This window comes from Procambarus clarkii, chromosome 89, assembly GCF_040958095.1.
Source record: "Procambarus clarkii isolate CNS0578487 chromosome 89, FALCON_Pclarkii_2.0, whole genome shotgun sequence".
Classification (NCBI taxonomy): Eukaryota; Metazoa; Arthropoda; class Malacostraca; order Decapoda; family Cambaridae; genus Procambarus; species Procambarus clarkii.
Genome location: NC_091238.1, coordinates 10,773,821 through 10,789,104, shown reverse-complemented (window position 1 = coordinate 10,789,104; position 15,284 = coordinate 10,773,821). Strand labels below are relative to the sequence as shown.

The window sequence follows — 15,284 nt, the reverse complement described above, 5'->3', positions numbered from 1 at the left end:
TTATATGTGAAGGGAAGAGAAGCTCAGGGAAGGGTCTTGAACAATATCCAAAGAAAAAAAATGGGGGGGAAACGCTTTATTTTTAGCACACCACTGCTTTGTCAAGATTAAAGGAGCACAGTTCTGGGATTAATTTGTCCTTACACTAAATGCATCATGTGCAAGCTAGAAATACAAACATTCAGATTGTGTTGTGATGCAGAAATACCATAGATATTGTACACTTGTCACATCATGAGAATTATTTAGATTACCGGAGTTGTAAATGTACCCATGTTAACATTAAACAAATGTTTTCATTAAGTCTCTCTTCATAAGCTGCTGCTGCTTAGTCCAGATTGTTGTCACTTATATAGAATTATGCACAGATTATCTTTTCTTTCACACATACCATTTCTACATCTCCTCCTTGCTGTAAGTAATTTTTGAACACTTTCTTTTCAAGTGTTTTATTGCCCATTTGTTCCACATTATCACACTGCTATTGTACATAATTCTTAAACTTGAGTAACAGGTTTTTTAACATAATCTTTTAACAGAAATATTATTCCTAACCCTGTTTCTTCCTTTTCCCTAAAAATGCCACTCACATCATTCTTGCTGTATTGATGTTTCTCTCAGCACTGTTCTTCCCATAAAAAATATCCTAAGGATAATTATATAATTAGTTATTATTGATTTGAAACAATGTCATATAATTGCATGATTATTTGTATTGATGTTTTAAGGTTAGTCTAGCACTATTTTCACCTTACAAAGAAATAATTTAATGTAATTACCTACCAGTAAGTGTAATTTTCTAATTACCTAAGTGTAATTACCTAAGTGTAGTTACAGGATGAGAGCTACACTCATGGTGTCCCGTCTTCCCAGCACTCTTTGTCATATAACACGTTGAAAGTACTGACGATTTTGGTCTCTACCACCTGCTCACCTAACTTGTTCCAACTGTCTACCACTCTGTTTGTGAAAGTGAATTTTCTTCGGCTGCTTTGTTTACTTAGTTTAAATTTATGACCTCTTGTTCTCAAAGTTCTAGGTCTCAGGAAGTCTTTCATATCAATTTTATCAATTCCTGTTGCTATCTTGTATGTAGTGATCTTATTGCCTCTTTTATCTAATATCTTCTAGTTTTGGCATATTTAATGCCTCTAACTTCTCCTCATAGCTTTTGGCCTTCAGTTCTGGGAGCCATTTAGTAGCATGTCTATGCACCTTTTCCAGTATGTTGATGTGCTTCTTAAGATATGGACACCATACAACCGCTGCATATTCTAGCTTTGGCCTTGAGGTTATCTTGAGGTTATCTTGAGATGATTTTGGGGCTTTAGTGTCCCCGCGGCCCGGTCCTCGACCAGGCCTTCCCCCCCCCCCAGGAAACAGCTGACTAACACCCAGGTACCTATTTTACTGCTAGGTAACAGAGGCATAGGGTGAAAGAAACTTTGCCCAATGTTTCTCACCGGCGCCTGGGATCGAACCCAGGACCACAGGATCACAAGTCCAGCGTGCTGTCCACTCGGCCGACCGGCTCCCCCCCGGCGTAATAAAAGTCGTGAACAATTTCTTTAGTATTTCTCCATTCATGTATTTAAAAGCAATTCTGATGTTTGAAAGCATAGCATAGGCTCCTCGCACAACGTTCTGTATGTGGTCCTCAGGTGATAGTTTTCTATCTAGACCCACCCCTAGATCTCTTTCTTTATCGGAAGTCTTTAAAGAGTTTCCACATAATTTATAGGTTGTGTGGGTTCTATGTTCTCCTATTCCACATTGCATAACATGGCATTTATGCACATTAAATTCCATTTGCCAAGTGATGCTCCATATACTTATTTTGTCCAGGTCTTCTAAGTGTAATTAACTAGGTGTCGTTTACATGATGAAAGTTACGCTTATGGTGTCCTGTCATCCCAGCACTTTTTGTCATATCATGCTTTGAAACTACTTAAGATTTTGCCCTCCACCACCATCTAACTTCACTTATTCCAGCCGTCTACCACTCTGCGAAAGTAAATTTTCTTATATTTCTTCGATAGTTTAGTTTAACACTTTGGTGTGCCCCGCGCGCCACCCCTCAACTGTGCGATTTGGGTCCCAGCGTTTCACGGGAGGGCGCGTTAATTCTGAAAAGTGTATACTCTCTTCAACTTTGTCACCTTAATTCTCATCCTATGAAATTAAATTTGGTATCATTGTGTTCGCAATAGAATTCTCTACAGCACTAAATGCATATAAACTCCAAAAGCCCGGCTAATTACCCGCAGCAAACAGAGAAAGTGCGAACAAGTTACCCAGGAGCGCGCAAAAGTGATAAAATGTGTTCACTCTTTTCACTCTGGTCACCTCAATTTTTGTCCTAGGTCTTTCATTTTTGTATCAATGGGTTCGCAATAGAATTCTCTAGAGGAACATTAGCATATAAAATAAAAAAAACCTGGTCACGCTCCACCCGCCAATGAGTTGAAGACGGGCCACGTGTTAGCCGCGAGTGAGCACCCAGACGCCTTCCAGCTACACTCCCAATTCCTGCTCACAAATGTTTAGTATTTAGTATTTTAGTATATTTAGTATTATAGTTTAGTATTTTTTGTGTAGTAATTGTACATCGCATAAGCATTGTAGATAGCCATTTGCACGAAATAGATGGTCATTTTCTTCGTCCATTTGTGAGTTTTCCTTATGAAGTGATAATATTTGATCATTTGGTCAAAGTGATCAACACCTTTCATGTTTGTATTGTAGTCACAGATTGCATTTGGCTTGTTGACAGTTACCAAACAGTCCCCCCAAAATCGGATAAAAACCTGATTTTTGGCAATTATTTTAGTGGATGACGCAATGCTGCGTCATCCCCGAGATTACCGACAGTAAACGGATGACGCAATGCTGCGTTATGCCCGGACTAAAGTGTTAATTAACTTAAATTTATGACTTCATGTTCTTGAAGTACCATGTCTCAGGAGTTTTTTCCTATCAATTTTGTTGATTCCCATTATTATTTTGTATTTAGTGATCATATTGCCTCTTTTTCTTCTATCTTTTAGTTTTAGCATATTTACTGCCTCTAACCTCTCCTCATAGGTCATATCTTTTAGTTCTGGGAACCATTTAAGTTGCATGTCTTTGCACCTTTTCCTGTTTGTTAATGTGCTTTTTAAGATATGGGCACCATACAAGCGCTGCATATTCCAACTTTGGTCTCACAAAGGTGCTGAACAGTTTCTTTAGTATTTCACCATCCATGTATTTAAAGCAATTATGAAATTGTAAAGCGAAGAATAGGCTACTCGCACAATGTTCTTAATGGGGTTCTCAGGTGATCGAATTCTATCTAGAACCATGACCTGACATTTAGTGAACATAACCGAGCAAATATAGTGGCGGCCAGGAAAATGATAGGATGGATTACGAGAACGATTAAATCCAAAAATCTCACAGCATTGCTAATACTATTTAAATCACTGTTGCTGTTCCATCTTGAATATTGCTCAAAAGTCACATCCTCTTTCAGAGCAGGAGAGATCTCTGAATTGAAGGGAATACAGAGAACATATATGGCATGCATAGAAATGATAAAACATCTAAATTATTGGGCCCATCTCAAAGCTCTCAAAATGTACTCTCTGGAAAGGAGACGAGAAAGGTATCAAATAGTATATACCTGTACATGAAAGATACTGGAGGGCCAGGTCTCAAATTTGCACAGTAGAATAACAAAATACTGGAGCAAAAGATACGGAAGGAAATTCAGAATAGAACCAGTGAGGAGTAGAGGTCCCATAGGCACCATTAGAGAACCCTGTTCTAACAACAGGGATCCACTACTATTCAACACCCTTCCACCAAGCATTAGAAATATTTCCAGAACAGAGGTGGATGTATTCAAGAGGCACTTAGAAAAGTTGTTGCAAGAAGTGCTGGACCAATCAGGCTGTAGTGGATATGTGGGCTGGCAAGCAGTTCCAAGCAACAGCCTGTTGAACCAAGTTATCACAAGTCGATCTTGGCCTCAGGTCAGGCTCGGGAAGTAGAAGAACTCCTGAAACCCCTTTCCAGGTATGCTCCTGGTAGATATCTTTTTTATCAGAATTTTTCATAGCTTTTTCACTTAGTTTATAGGTTGTGTGTGTGGTCTATTTTTTTTTTATTCCACATTCCATAACATGGTATATATATATATATATATATATATATATATATATATATATATATATATATACTGTATACCTATCTTTTCAGAGATGCAGAGTTATGATGTGTGACATATTAGTAATTGCATTCCTTATACCTATGCCAAAGGTGATTCTTTATTTCCCATAATAGCTGTAGTTTAAAATGACAGCTTTTAAATAGTGTCAGTTTATTCATTACTTTATTGTTGGAAAAATCAGCATCACCATCTTTTTGTTGAGCCAGTAATACTCATTTGTTTGTACTTATTATGATTCATCTTTGTCTTGACATATACAATGACTTCTATTTCATTTTTGTGTGTGAAGATAATATATTATTGTAAAGCTATTATTATTGGCATCATTCCATCACTGAAATCCAATTATCTATGTATTTGCTATACCTCTATTAATTAAATCATACTAGAGATTAACCAAACAGTCAACCAAGTGTTTCCTCTAGGTTAGTTTGGAAGACAGACTCACAAACATTTCAAAATTATTGATTATTGTGATTGGTGATAAACTCACCCAAGAGTTCAAGTTGGCCATAAAGAAGTATAAGGCTTCATGCCTAAGATTTACTCCACTCAACTCTGTCACTTCTATATCCTTTGTGGAGACAGTCCTGCATAAGTAATTTTCATACTGGGACCATGATAGTGTCCTGCAAATGCAGTTGAGGTAAAACATGTTTCAGATATAAGTACATCACCCATGCAGAACATAAGGAGCAATGGTGACAAGCCATAAAGGGTAATACATATACAGTATTGCACATGAAACACATACTTGAAATCCCTGAAATCCATAGACTAAGAGGCCTATGAAGCTAGAACAGAGGACTTTTGGACCAGTAGATTCCTAAACCTCGTCCTGATGACATTTATATCAAAACGTTAAACAAGCTGCAAGGATGAGGGGAAAGGGGATGTTCCTTCCAAGCTGGATTTGATATTCACTAGGAAGGAGGAAGAGACATTTGACATTAAATACCTTCCTCTCTTGAGCAAAAATGACCATGTCCTTTTGGGAATAAAATATGCAATATACTATTGTATAATCTATGAAAGGGGGAAACCTGCTGCTTGGGTAATAGCTTATCCTCCGTATCAACCTACCCTGGCTTTGCGCCCTGGAGTGGTCACTCCAGACCGACAACCAGAGCACAACTCCATAGTCTCCTGAGACTGATGGATGTCTGCTACTAATCTAGAAGAGAATGAAGAAAATGAAGTAGTTGAAAAACTGGATTTCAGGAGAGGACACTATAGGGAACATAGAAATTTCTTTAATTAATTTAATTGGGAAGACTTGCTGTTAGGCAAGGAAGCAAATGAGATGTATGTCAGGTTTTGTGAAATACTGTATATGATAAATGTAAAGCAAAATTTATACCAAAACAGAGATGCAGAACTTCAAAACAGGGTTAGTTCAACAGAAACTGCAAGAGGGCCAGAGACCAACAGACACAAAAAGGGAATCAATACAGGAAGAGGCCAAACCCTCAAACATACCAGCAATACAAAGAGGCATTGAAACAACTACATGGCAGAGAGATGAGAGGCAGAAAGAAATTTTGAGAAAGGGATAACAGACAAATGTAAAACAGAACCAGTCCTATTCTAGAAATTCATTAAAAGCAAATTAAAAAAAAAATCACGGAAAATGAATAGGAAATGTGTGAAACATTAAACGAACAGTTCCAAAGTATATTTGCAAAATTAAAATTTCAGAGAACCAAACAGAATAAAAAATCCATAGAACAACATAGAGCACATAGAAGTGTCTAGAGACGAATTGAAAAAGCTACTCAAGGAGCTAAGTATGAATAAAGCAGTTGGCCCAGATGGAGTTTCTCTTTGGGTTGTGAAAGAATGCACAAATGAGCTCAGCATTCCACTTCAGCTGATTTTTCAGGCATCCCTGTATTAAGAAGTCATAGCAAGTATATGAAAAAAGGCTAATATAGTTCCAATCTACAAAAGTGGCAGCAGGGAAGGCCCCCTTAATTATTGACCCATATATCATTGAAAGTGTAGTAATCAAAAGTTGGAAAAAATAATTAAAACTAAATGGGTAGAACCCCTAAAGAAAAATGATATAATAACAGACAGACAATATGGTTTTCGATCTGGAAGATCCTGTGTAACAAATTTACTCAGTTTCTATGATCGAGCCACAGAGATTTTACAGGAAAGGGATGGTTGGGTTGACTGCATCAATCTGGACCTAAAAATGGCTTTCTACAGAGTTCCACATTTAGAGTTTTTTTTCGGAAATTGGAACATAGTGAAGAGTGACAGGTAGGCTTCTAACATGGATGAAAAATTTTCTGACAGAAAAATGAGAACAATAATCAGAGGCAATGTATCGAACTGGAGAAATGTGATGGGTGGAATACCAAAGGATTCAGTTCTTGCACTGATAATGTTTACTATCTACATAAATGACTTACCAGAAGAAATACAAAATTATATGAACATGTTTGCTAATGATGCTAAGATACTAGGGAAGATAAGAAACTTAGACAATTGAAATGTCCTTCAAGAAGACCTAAACAAAATAAGTGCCTGGAGCACCCCCTTTAGAAATGGAATTTAATGTGAATAAAGAACATGTATAGCCATAATTTTATATCATTAAATCTTCAGTCTTCTTCTTTAAGTAATATTTGGGGAAATATCAAGTAGTCAGTTGCAGGGTCCACATATTTTCTACACACAGTCCTCAGTGCTAGCAGCTAACTGATCATAGTCAGACAGCAACGTAGGACAGGAAAACTGATGTCCTCATATGAGAGTCATGATAAATATGCTGACCAAAGTCAAATCAGTACTGAATGTAGGTTTACCATTATTTGTATGGTGTGCAGGTGGTTGAAGTGTTGGTGTTCCACCCATATCTTTCATCATAGTGACAGTATGAAGTTTCTTGACAATCCTTTCACCTCTTTCTCTCTCTTTGTCATATTTCTTCTTTGTCAATTCTGGTGGTCCTGTCCTTTTTGTCCTGGTTGTTTATGGATCAGCATCTAATGCCTAATTCTGTCACCTCCTATTGTTTGGTTTCAGCAGAGCTGCTATTGCCCTTGTTAGGGCTTTCTTTCACTTCTGGCCAGCTCATGCCCCTGATTCATTTTGGTCTCTCAACAGGGTGCTATTATTTCTTTCTTCCTTATGGTTCATAGTAGCCCCTTCGGTATGGGATATTGTTCTTTAGGTGTTATTAATTTAGCTCTCACCTCCAAATGCTGGATTGGTGAGCATCATGCTCTCCTCTGGAGCCATGGAATCTGCTCTTTTGGCCCTTGTAGGTACTATAGTTTCTTCTTTTGCAGCCTTTTAATCTCCTTTTCTGGGGAAAGCTGAGTCGGTTGACTACCGGAGGGGTTCTTTGGTGATCCATGCTTGGTTTGTCTGGCTACATATGTATCATGTGTTGTACCCAGTAACAACAGCTCACTGCTGTTGTTTTTCGGGGTTCAGTGCCTTGGCGCCTACCTGAGCCCTCGCTCGGTGTGTTCATGGACACGTTGTCTCTCGGTTGGGGCTTTGTGACCAGTGCTCACCAGGCTGGCCAGGGGTGGTGGAGTCCATCTTTCTGTCGGGTCCACAGCACGGTGCGGGAGTTCGCGGAGATGTGGTTTTTGCTTCGGAGAATTTGTGTCATCTGCGACTCGACGATCCAGCTCCATTCGAACTGCTCCCTGGTGGTTCATTGTCTAAACCAAGGAGGTTCATTGCGGTCTTTGGCTCTTTGTGGCTAGTCGCTTTGGGTGACTCGTCTGCTGAGTTCTCAGGGTTTGGCTCTCCAGGTGGTTCATGTCCAGGGGGTGTCCAACATCCTGGCGGATGGCCTGCCCCAGTTTATTCCTCTGTCCATGGAATGGGCAGTCAATGCCAACTCATTCAGTTAGCTCTGCCAGACTTTCGGGCGCCCAGACATGGACCTCTTCGCGTCGGCGTGGTTGAGGCTTCTTCCATTATATCTGGAGCCCCTTCCCCAGCCGCGAGGCCATTGGGATCGATGCCTTCTGGCAGGACTGGTCGAGGTGGGGGTTTCTGTACCTCTTTCCTGTATCTGAATATTTTCTAATATTCAGCTGTTGCTCCAGGTCCTGGCTCGCTTAGAGTGTAAGAGAGAGACCCTTGTGTAGGGAGAAATGGCAGTGTTAAATGTTGAGAAACAGTTGGTACTTTACCCCTGCAGATGTACCGAGCATCATCTTAACAGGAAAAGGTAATCTCCTAAAAACCAAGGAAAACAAAAGTAATAAATGGTTAAGAAGCAGATTCAGTGCAAGAAAATAGAGAAAAACAGAAGTGTTAAATGTAGAAAAACAGCCTGGAACATTTAAAGACATATAAATAAACCATTGGGGAAGGTGTATGAAACACATGTGTTTGTAGAAACATTATTGGAACCGGGCAGTTAGAGGAAGAAAGGTGGAAGCTCTCCAGTAGTCCTCTTGGCTCCATGGTGGCCGGCCCAGCCTTGGTTTTAGGCGCTGCTTGCTTGGTGCCCGAACCTGGAGTTTTTTTCACGGCTCCTCTTCTTTCAACAGATTGGTCCAGTCCATTACGAGACTGGTTTGCTCATCTCCTCGAGTCTTCGCATTCGATCTTTTTGACTTGAGTCTATCACCATCTGTATGGTGATCAGGTGGCTTCTTTGATAGTGTCCCACCTGTGGGCTTCATCTCGGCGCCAGTATGAAGTTTTCTGACGGTTTTTGGGGGTCGAACGGGGTCCTGGCTGCGCACTACCTTGTTAATGTTCCTGGGCCTAGTCGGGCCTATGTCGCTTTGGGTTGGCAGTTGCAGCCTGTTATCTCGACTTTGAGTCGAGGGGCGAGCATCGACGGCCTCCCGGGTAAGTCCCTCTAGTTTTTGGTGAAGTAGCTCCAGGGAGCGGTAGGGGCTCCCCCCAGAAAACCAGCATTGAATGTAATGAAACGCCATTTTCTGGGTGAGTCCCGGAGGGTCCCTGGCAACCCTCCCTCCCTCTGGTCGGCAGTTTTTTGTGTGTTTTTGACATCCAGCATCAGAACTGGTGGGTGGATGGCCAGCATGGGGGTCTGGGACTCTCCCTTCCCCCTCCAAGGAAGGGGAAGGGGGGGAGCTGCACAGACATGCGGCACAGCTCGTGTGACGTCATGCTCATTTGTTCGTTTTCATTTGAGAGTTCTGTCCACTAGTTTTTCTGTTTCAGTTGTTTTAACCAGAATAGGCGTTTATTTGAGCCGTGACAGGCTGGGTGCCTGTCCTGGTCGATGGTAGATATAGAATGCTCTGTTGACCAAACCACACACTAAAAAGTGAAGGGACGACGATGTTTCTTCATGACTCTCTGAGGGGGCCAGGTTCTGGCCATGGTCCCTGGTAGGCCTAGAACCCCATTCACACTGATTGATGCCAAAATCTAATGCTATACGTATAAATCTGGATAGCTCCAGAGAACCTCTGGGACTCACTCAAAAAATGGCATTTCATTGCATTCAACGCTGGTTTTTTCAAATATGACATGGGTTGATATTCGGGCTCGGGCATTTTGGAGGTCTAATAGTGTTTTGGCAGTTCGGTATCAGGTGTCCTCAAACACACATTGGCTGCAAGATTAAAAAGCTGCAAGATTAAAAGGCTACAAGATTAAAAGACTGGAAGATTAAAAGGCTGTAATGGTCCCTATGATTCCCTTGTTACAGCTTGTAATAAAATTGCTACATCTTGTTATAACGTTTTTATGACATATTAGAACATTGTTACAACCTGCTATATTGGTTGTTACAATTGTTAGGTGTTAATGAAACCTTGTTTGAATGTTGTTGCAACGGTGTAGTTTCATCGTGTGTTTGGCGGGTGACTGTTCAACCTGTCCTCTTAAAAATAACGTTGCTTTTGGCCGTTTACCCATATGGCTGAAAGTGGACGTAATTTGAAAATGAAAAAAAAAGAAAAGAAATTTGGAATTTTTTTTTTTCAACAACAGTAAGTTAAGGGTCCTCTGATAGGTTAGGTGGGTAGGAAATTCTCATAAAGTTTCAAAACGTTATGAAAAACATTAATTGAAAGTTGCCTGTTCTAGCCTTACCAAGTAAGCCGGACGACTCAAACAGAAAACGGAATAGTACGTCACTTTTGTGAGTCGATTTCATTTCAAATTACATCCAAATTTGGCCATAGCGCGCATACGAGCAAAAAGTGACGTTATTTTTAAGAGGACGGGTTGGACTGTTCATGGTCCCAGTCTGTCTGTATTGCCCTGGGCTGGGTTTCTGGCCTGGCATCTCTTCTTCAAATTTGTATTTGTTGCCTCTTCTCTGGTACATTCTGTCTTCCCTCTCCGTGGCCAAACAGCTTCAGGAAGCCACTGGGGGGGCTCCCCCAGAAAATCCTGTAATGAAATGCCTTTTTCTGTTAAGAGTCCTGGCAACTCCCTGATTCCTTCTGCCCTCTACCAAGTATATCAGTTCGTGGTCTATCAGCTCCAGATTGACACAATACTAACCCAAAAGTGGGAGTTCCTGGATGCCACCTGTTGATGGCTTTGCACACTAGAGTATTCCAGTGAAGCTTCAAGATAACCATTTTGGTTTTGAATAAATAATTTGCAGAGTCATTTGGCAGTTATTATGTTGTTTTTGTGAACCATGCAGTTATCTATATTGTTTTGCTTACTTTTTGGATACTCTCTCAGCATTAGTGATCATAACAATCTCCAGCTTTGCACCTTTCAGAGAATCAGGTCTTGGCTCTGGTCAATGGTTTGCCAAACAGGATCCATATGACTTATGTGATACAGTAGTTGGAAGCTATCTAAGTGAAATAGCTTCAGAAAGAGGAGTATCAGTATACTCAATGCTGTTTTTTTTTAATTAAGTGTCCCTGGACAAATGGCCAGGTACTTCCATTATATGTGGCGAGCCTTATAAGCTCGCCACAAATGCGAATCAGTTCAATATGCTGGTAAGGCCTGGTTGAGCAGGCCTATTGGATTCATTTCTAAGCACAGCCATTCCTGTCAAGCAAGAGTGTGAATTCTATTAACTTAAGCATATCAAACATCTCGTAGGAAACACCAGACCCTTGTGGCTAGGTTTAGGTAGTGAACATTGGCCCAAACTCATGGCTTGATTGAAGTCCCGGGTGTCTTCATACTAATACACTTATCTATGATTATTTTTTATGATATTATTGTTTTTGGCCCATGGATCAGAACATGATTCCTACTCTAATTAGCTTAAGAGGAAGAGAATGATACAAGTCTCATCCTTATCATACCATTAGCTCTGCATACTCAGAATCATGTTACACCATTCAGTATTAATTACTACTGCAATTATCTGACTCTGCAATTCTCTAATAAAAGGCTGAAAATTGTGAGGTATGTTGTCATTACAACAAAAACTCACAACTGTAAGCCCAGAACTGTTCAGGGTGAATAGAATATGAGGGGAAAAGATGTTTGATTGATTAGGAGTGACTGTTGAGACATTTGTCTGTAGCCTATGAAACAAGCTGCGGTATTTTAGAATGGCTCTGTGATTATTTAATGGAAGTTGTAAGTTGAAAAACAAATGTGAATGTTGAATGCATCAGAATACTGTGTATTACTTTGTGAACATAATTGACAGAATATGAGTTTCACATTTAAGTAGCATGATATTCAGCATTGATAAATAAATTATTTTCAATATATTTTGGCATTTTGTAATTCTTTTTAAAAGTCAATCATAATCATTTGTATTTAAAAAAAATCTAAATAATTGTCCAACTGTCCAACTTTCATTGTTTATTACTTTTACTCTAATTATTTTTCTACAATTTATGAATATTTTATGAATATTGATTTACTTTAATGAAAAGAAGGATATTACTGACAAGTATGATATGTAAATGTCCATGTGTGGTACTGTATAATAATTATGAATATTCACTAAGGTATATTTAGTACTGTATGTTTCTTGGATCTGATATGCCCAAAAAATACATATACAAAAGTAGATCAATTTATATGTACCTCTAATGTTTTGGACATTTATAATTACTGTATGTACAACGTTTGCATTAATGTGCAAGTAAAAGTTTGAAATTTCATCTTTTGAACATTACCTATATATTACATACTGTATATTCATGCTGAACTTACTGGCGCACTTGTATGTACCAGCATATACATGAACATGATGCAATATATGATGCTTAGTTTACTAAAAATTTTAGTTTATCCACATTAATACATGTTTACATTATATATAAAAGATTCTTAGAAGAATCATATGCAACACCTGTATTTCCTTCCCCCTTTCCCATATTCATAAATATATACTGAAATCTGTAGCTAATACTTTTTCCTGATCCCATGAACAGCAGGTCTCAGAGCTCGTTAAGTGGCCGCGATAGTGACAGTATGGACAACGAGGTCACGCTGTCGAAGATGGATGTTGTCCTTTCATTTGTGTTAGAGGTAAGACTCAATATAGAAAACTACCAACATTGATCCAGATGACACACAAGGTGCAAATGTGTGATGCTTCTTCCCACAAACTACAAAACAAAAGTATAGACGTGTCAATAGTCATGTCTCATGTGTTTCAGCTTAATCGAAAACAAATTTCAGAATTTTGTTCACAAGTGCAGTGTACAGGTAAGACTATTTCAACTGCATGTGTGTGTGAGTACATATTTCAGATTTATTGTTGTTAATTCTTAAAATGCATTGCAATGTTAAATATTGTACTGAATTTGATTTTGTTTTCTATTGGTTAAATTCACTTTTGAGTTTGAAAACTTGCAATAAAAATTATTCTTCTGCTTAATTTACTATTTCAAATATAAACACCTGATCTTGAATTTTGTTTTAAAACAAATTATCAAAACAAATTACAAAAATCCAAAGAAAAATGTCCTTCAGCATTTAACAAAATTTATGGGGCAAATATTTCATCAAAAGCTGTATAATTTTGTAACTTGAAAACTACCAATTAATTTTTGACAAGATAAATAACTGTAAAATGCAAAGTCTGTAAATTTTGTAGTGTAAGTTGCTCTCATTTCTATCACTCAGGCAATAGGCAATCATTTTATTTTATTTTGCTAGATTTATTTGTATAGTACTTTCATTACTCTATATAAAAGGTAGCATATATTAGTTTACATAACAAATAATTTTACTTCTTCAATTATCGGATTTAAATGCATAACTTATTCAACAAAATCATTATCATTAAACTATTGTAAGCTTGCTCAGGATTTCAGATATGATTAAAAGTAAATTTACTCTACTGATATAACCTTTTAACAGAAGAGCATATTCATTTTTCATCATATACAGTATTCAGTGGCAGATAGCCATATAGGCTTTAGGCTCAACCACTGAACTGTGCCAACCTAGTTTTCTCGGTCGTTGGGAAACTGCGTCAACCGAGAAAACTCCTTTTTATTTTTTCGTACCCATTCGAGACGCGCACGTAGTTGGTTGTGTACGAGATGGATGCCTGAGGCCATCAGTGAGCGATGGCCATTTTAAAAAAAAATCCCAGAATGCCCCAGGCCCGAAGGTAGCCTCAGTACTGATCGAGCAACCATGGCTGATGCATGCACTTCAAGCTCCCAGTCGCCTGCGGGATGCACTGTTGCAACACCGCTTTCTCCAGGGGAGATAAACACTTTATTGTTTGAAGATGAAGTGGAATATTATATTGGTGACACAAGGACCTATAGAGACATAACACAAAGGTTCGATGGAAGTGAAACAGATACAGATGAACACAATACAGTGAGCGTGTATTGTTCAAGGCGATCTGCACGCACAGTGAAGCATCACAGGTCATCGCCCTTGCCAGTATTATACCCACCACCACCACCACAATCATCTCCCATTTTTGACGAAAGTGGTACTATCGAGTCATTTTCTGGGTTTAGTGACGCTGCTTCCGATACAAGTAGCATAGATGAGCCAAGGGCTGCTAGCTACTAGCAGATGAGCTAGTAGACTACTGACTACTAGCTACTACAAACTACTGACTAGATGAGCCACTAGCTGCCGTCGTTGTGTTACCAGGCGCAGATCTGCTGTCTCAGCAGGTCGCCCTGCCAAGCACCACCATGTATTCCTCACGACGACACTGACGACAGTGTTGCCTCTACATCTACTTTCCCTGCTTGCCCTACTAGTAGACAAGATAGAAGACCTCCAACTCTTCCCCTAAGGAGATTTAGTGCAAGAAAACGCACCTGTAGTGGAGTCGCTCGTGGCGGTGCTACAAGGAGAATGGCTGAATTTGTGTGGGAGGACTGTGATATTTTTGTACCACACAAACCTCAATTTGATCATAGTGATGTGGGGGTTGCACCCACGTTCCCATACACAGATGACGACATGATAGAAATGAACTATTTTCTTGCATATTTTGATGAGCAGTTCATGCAACATCTTGTTGCCGAAACCAACAGATATGCTGGGGCAACTTGTTGAAAGTGGCATATTGCATGCTTCACTTGTGATACGTTGGAAGGACACCACCGTGGCTGAGTTGTATGTGTTCTTTGCTCTATGTATGCTCCAGAAACATTCGGTGAAGCATGTCACACAGGATTATTGGAACAAAGGCGCTGCTGTTCCATCACCTGTGTTCAACAAATACATGTCACGAGACAGGTGCCTGATACTACTATGGTGTCTACACTTCGAAAACCTTGAAAATTTTTATAGAAATGATCGACTTTGGAGAGTGCAAAAGTGTTCAGTGATATCAGAGGGAAATTTCGTGACTACTTTGCACCTGGACAGAATGTTTTTTTTTTTTTTTTTTTTTGAGATATATACAAGAGTTGTTACATTCTTGTACAGCCACTAGTACGCGTAGCGTTTCGGGCAAGTCCTTAATCCTATGGTCCCTGGAATACGATCCCCGCCGCGAAGAATCGTTGTTACAACCAAGTACACATTTTACTGTTGCGTTAAACAGAGGCTACAGTTAAGGAATTGCGCCCAGTAAATCCTCCCCGGCCAGGATACGAACCCATGACATAGCGCTCGCGGAACGCCAGGCGAGTGTCTTACCACTGCACCACGGAGACTGTTGAATTATGTTGAATTATATTAT

At 39.4% G+C, this 15,284-nt stretch overlaps 1 protein-coding gene across 32 annotated transcripts in view; it reads left to right on the top strand.

Annotated features, from left to right (window-relative positions):
* The window catches only part of Cadps (calcium-dependent secretion activator 1), a 537,366-nt gene that overhangs the window by 240,048 nt on the left and 282,034 nt on the right, over positions 1-15,284 (top strand). For all 32 annotated transcript variants that reach the window (XR_011225795.1, XM_069317990.1, XM_069317986.1 and 29 more), the window contains one exon: positions 12,547-12,643. Coding sequence is in view for 31 of the 32 variants with exons in the window: in XM_069317990.1 (XP_069174091.1) it covers positions 12,547-12,643 (97 nt within the window). In the remaining variant the exon portion in view is untranslated. The remainder of the gene's footprint in view (positions 1-12,546; positions 12,644-15,284) is intronic.